Raw genomic sequence first — 5,581 nt, forward strand, 5'->3', positions numbered from 1 at the left:
TAATTGCCCCGGTGCCATAACCGCATCTTCACATACCACCCGTTTAAGAAGCAACCCAACATCTATGCCCTGCAGCACTACTGGGAATTAAACGATAAATCTCGACTGCGGAATTTCCATCAGTGGCAATTTCATGTTGCCGATCAAGATTATCCACCACGCTGTTTCATCTATCGCAATCGTTGGGGACAATTGGTTCGTGCTGGTTATTATTTTAGAGTTATTGAGACATTCATAAAACACCACAATGGTACCATGCGTCATTCGCTCTGGGATATATGGAACATGAAAGTGCATAGGACGTCTTTGAGGGATTACGATTTCGTACCGAACCAAATGTTGCCCTCCGAGAATATGACAAATAGTTATCCATTTTTCTTTACCAATTACGTAATGGTTGTGCCACGTTCCAGAGAAGTGGATTGGTCTCTGTGGTTCGTATCAACATTTGAGATAAGCGCCTGGTTGGGCATACTTCTTACTGTGTTTATGCTGATTCTGTTATTTCTACTGCTGTTTTCCACACGCAATTGGATTGCCAGGGGAAAATATTTCGGCATTACGATGATACAAACCCTGAAAGTTGTTCTCTTCCTTGGCATCGATATCGTGGAAAAGCGCGACTTTCTTCATTTCCTCCTCAATTTGATCTTCCTCTTTACCGGATTCTATTTAACCAACTCGTATGGTTGCAGTCTATCCAGTATGTATACGGCCCGAATCTACGAACCTGAAATCCAAAATATGCAAGATATTGCCAAAACCAATTTACGTATTCTTCTTCACACCGCCCAGGTTCCACAATTCAAGGCGGTGAAAAATCTACCTCCACTATTTTTTGAACGAATCTACACCCGTAAGAATAATACCGAACTATCTGTGGAACGTATGGACTTGAATACGAGCTCTATTTATTTGATTCGTGATGATTTAGCCCGTCTGATGATATCACAACAGATTTACATGAAAAGACCCCGCTCGAAGATGTTACCCGAAGCTATATTGTCCACACATATGGCACTACTGCTGCAGCATGGTTCAAAGGTTGACGAACAAGTCGATGATTATCTTGGCCGCATTACAGAAAGTGGCATATTTCGGAAATACCTATCCGACAGTCATTGGGATACGTATGTTGCCGGTCGTAGTAAATTCTTTCATGATGAAGTATTGAACCGTTCCCTGACTTTGGAATATTTTTACTATGTCTTTTTAATTTGGTTTGTGGGATTGTTTAGTGCATTTTTGGTATTTTTATATGAACTGAAGATGTGTAGATGTCGGAAGGAATTTGTGACAACAAAAAATAAATAAAAATTAAGAATTAATAAATAATAATAAAAAATGTGTAAGTTGTGAGAAATATCGTTTTTTTTTTAATTCAAACCATGGCTAACCTTTCTGATGGGAGCAATATCAAAATCTGCACCGATTTTCTACAATTAGAATAAGGCAAAATATGTGGGATGTCCTACATTTCATCTCATTCTCTTTGTTTAATATTGAACATGGACTGATGGGCGGACATCCATAACCCGACTCAGAAAGTTATTCTATGTATATTCTCAAAAGGAACCCTGGGTCTATATCGTTTCCTTTTACATGTTACAATCACAAGCACATATACATAAAACCCTGTACCACGGAGGGTATAAATATGTTATGAAAGTCCCGCTAAAAACTAATTTCATATGACATTCTTATATATACAAAGCCAGTAAGGAAAGTAGTAAAGTCGGACTAAGCCGACTATGTGATACCCTTCACCACTTTCGGTCTATTCTACATAGGTATCTTAACAATTTCATTTCAATGTTCCCTCGAGGGAACTTCTTAACCCATTCTCATGAATCGTAATACACATCATTCTAGACCTAATTCAGTACGCTATGCCAACTTTCGTCCACATCGAAAGACATATAGGAATTTTGGTGCATCATTTGCATTAAATTGGACGACAATATATATTGGAGCTATATCTAAATCTGAACCGATTTTTCCCAATAAGGTTCATCCTTGAGCCGAATAAATGAGCTGTGCAAAATTTTATGCAATTCGGAATATAAATGCGACCTGTACTTTGTTTACAATTTAACGTGGACAGACAGACGGACGGACGGGAATGCATAAATCGACTCAGAAAGTGATTCTATGCATATTCCCAAAAGGAACCGTGTGTCTATCTCGTTTCCTTTTGCCTGTTACAAACATATGCACAAAGATATAATACCCTGTACCACAGTGTGGTGAAGGGTATAAAAAATGGGAACAGGCACGTGTTCCTCATTTAAAAACAAATTATACATCGACCTCAATTTCCTCTCTCAAAATTATTTTATGGTCTTCATTTCGCCAAACAGTCTGATTGGATACTTTTTTGCGATCGTCCAATAAAACAAAGTGTTTGGCATATAAAATCATAATATAATTGTGGTCAATTTCTTATCTGACTGCATTATTTGCGAATTTCAATATAGATATTTATAAATTTTGTTGGAATTTTTTTTGAGTCAATATTTCTTATTAATCCTAATCTATTTCAATTGCACGATTAATAATACATCAGAATTATTCATTGATTTTTTTTAAGAAAATATTTTGTTTACATTTTTGGAATTCTCAAAACCGAAAAGGGCTTTGACCAAATGAATCATAGTCCATGACTGCTGTGTTTTTTCTTAGTATCTTATCTACATTTGTTTATTCCAAACAATCCACCAATACGGGAAAAAATTTGATTATTGGCAATACTTCCTCAAAACTGGACACCGGTGATAAAGCGTAATTACTCTGATAATAGAAAACCATTCAAAACTGATTTTCGATTTCATTCGGCAAATGCAGTCAGATATGCGAACATTTATTATCGGTTCTCATTATTTATTAAAGTGAAGTGGCCCAATATAAAATATTGGGCCACAAATAACAAAACCAAATATGGGTAACAAATATTATGTTACCCACATTTTAGATAAGAAGCCGTTCCACTAAGAAATCTTTAGGCGGTCAATAATATGAGTTTAACTTTGTCAATCCGTTTGTAACACTACGGAATGTTTGTCGGATACCCTAATATATTACCCTAGTATTTTACAACTGTAATTTTGCATTGCAGGTTCCTGGTGAATAAAACACTTATTAACCAAGGTATCGCTTAATTTTCGGTGTGTTAATGTTTATCCAACCTGAAAACCTGTAATATAAATATTCTCAGCGCATGACAGACAGTATACAGTGTCATTGTTCCCAATTTAAAGGTGTAGCATATAACCAATATAAATCATTGTAAAGTTCGTAGAAAAATCACGAAACTACTCCTAGTATAGACCTAAGTGGCGATGGCATGGTTAGTTTCTACAGCCTTATTGCTCGTCAGTGGGTGGGGTTAGCATGCTGAGAAATAGAATAATTTAGAAAGGAAGAACAACTATTATATTTTAAGTCAAGGTTAGCTAGTGCTGATGTTGTTGCACCAACTTACAAGCCCTCCCATCCATGTTACCCAACATCCGTTGTAATATTCCGGTAACCCTTCTTCGTACCCCCTACCAACAACCTCCTGTGCCTACAAAGGTCAAACTAATAACAGGATGCAGTTCATGGCAATTTTAGCCAACAATTTAATGATAACTTCAAAAATAATCATTTTATAAACTAACAAAATTAAATATGAACAAATGGTAACATTAAGCAATAAATTAAGCATCTTAATAATATAAGGACTTAATATTATAAACATTTTTCTTTCTCAATAATATGTGTGGGTATCGATCCCAATAATAATCAAACTATCACAGCTGATAATTCTACTAAGTTCAATGACGAAAGAAAAAAAAATAAAATTGACAAAAGAATATATGATAGAAAAAGAACATATGCAAAGAAAAAAATCGAGAGACAACAGTTATTTGTTTTTCAAAGCAACTGAAGTCTCCAAACACCAATTCTCAATTATTGCTCGATAAGTCTGGCACTCAGCTTTAATGCTAGTTTATGTAAAAGTGACTTTCAAACTGTTTTAAGCTAAATTACTGGGTTGGTAATGCTGATTAATTTTCCGGGAAAAGGAAGGAAAATTAACCCTGAAAGGCCTTTCACTGCTGTAATTTATAATCTCCTTGGATGTTGTATGTTATGATGATTTTAATAAAGGCATGATCATGTATGATCACTAGTTTCACACCTTCCCAATGTTCTTGATAATAATGGTTGAAGACTCAGTGACTTTGTTCTTCGCTTAATTCTTTTTTTAGCTTCGATTATAGACAAGAGATCACAAATAACTGTGTTAATATCGATAGCCACACACACACTCAAACATATTGATTGGAACGAAATAATTAAATAAAGTTCCAATAAAAAAGTCTTTTTATTGGAACTTCAAATAACGTTTTTCATCAATTCAGAACTTTTCATCACAGGATTTCCTCGTTTCTTTTAACTTTTGTATATTCCACCCGAACCACGAGGCGAGATGCTGTACAATATGCAGTTGATCACTATGAACACATCAAGAGAACTGATCGACCGTAACTCTCCCCAACGGGAGAATACGTTCTTCAGAAAATTGCTCGATTAAACGAAAAAAAACGTTGTCACACTTGTACAATTAATAATTTCAATATTGAATATTTAGATCTTAGGAAAAATTCTTGGGTACTGTTCAGCGATCAAATATAAGTGAGAACCAGTGAGCGGAGCAGTATAGTCTCACGGGGCCGACCATACGATACCCTACACAACTTCCATGAAAATCTAACTTTCTGTGTTTCTATATTCTGAGATTGGGCAATATTTCACGATATTTGCACACTTTTGACTGGCTAGAGGTCAGTAAATGTTACTCATAATCAGTACAGACCCTCTAATTACTTGTCCAGATTCCCTTCACAGTGGGTTGTGTTGTGATGTTCGGCTTTCGACTCGAAAAGTACAAATAATTAAGTTTTCGGTCCACTTCATCCGAAAAATATTATCTGATCATCACCTAACATTTTAGGCGCTGTCCTTGACCATAACTTGAACCTCATGGAACATTTCAAAGCGATCAGCGCTATATTTTCGCCCTCCAGTGTGGTAATAGATTACTAAATAGTATGTGAATACGTAATCACCTGTAAATATTTAAGTGTAACTCCCGCATCCGAGTACCTACGACAATATAATTGGTATCAATTTAAAGATCGACCACTCCCCTTGGATATACTATCTACTTATCGGGTCTATGTCCTTCAGTGGTAAATATATACGCCATAGAATACAAATTTTGTCGTTTTTCACACAAATGTTCGGGTCCATTTCACCCGCTAAATATTGACCGATCTTTATCAAAACAGGCATGCTTCTTCGCTGGTCCGATCCCCTTCTCCATGCAAAAATTCGCGCTGTTTGGGCCATAATTGCGGCCTCTGGAGCGACCAGAAAAACCGACAAAAATAAAGTTTTTGGTCCATTTCATCCCCTTAATATTAAACGATCTTTTCCAAAAACAATAGGGGTCTTCATTGGCCAGAAACCATCCTACATGCAAAATTTCGTGAAGATTGGTCCATAACTGTGGCCTGTATCGCGTTTAAAAATT

At 36.1% G+C, this 5,581-nt stretch overlaps 1 protein-coding gene across 1 annotated transcript; it reads left to right on the plus strand.

Annotated features, from left to right (window-relative positions):
• Nucleotides 1-48: 48 nt before the first annotated feature.
• Nucleotides 49-1,220, plus strand: LOC133331640 (uncharacterized; the record flags this gene model as incomplete). The annotated part of the gene is made up of 1 exon (XM_061540022.1): nt 49-1,220. A coding segment is annotated over one exon (1,172 nt), but the record flags the coding sequence as incomplete, so codon positions are not given.
• Between the last annotated feature and the right edge of the window lie 4,361 nt (nt 1,221-5,581).

Source organism: Musca vetustissima, unplaced genomic scaffold (genome assembly GCF_032173495.1).
Source record: "Musca vetustissima isolate MV318-11 ecotype Yass unplaced genomic scaffold, APGP_CSIRO_Mvet_v1 utg222649, whole genome shotgun sequence".
Classification (NCBI taxonomy): domain Eukaryota; kingdom Metazoa; phylum Arthropoda; class Insecta; order Diptera; family Muscidae; genus Musca; species Musca vetustissima.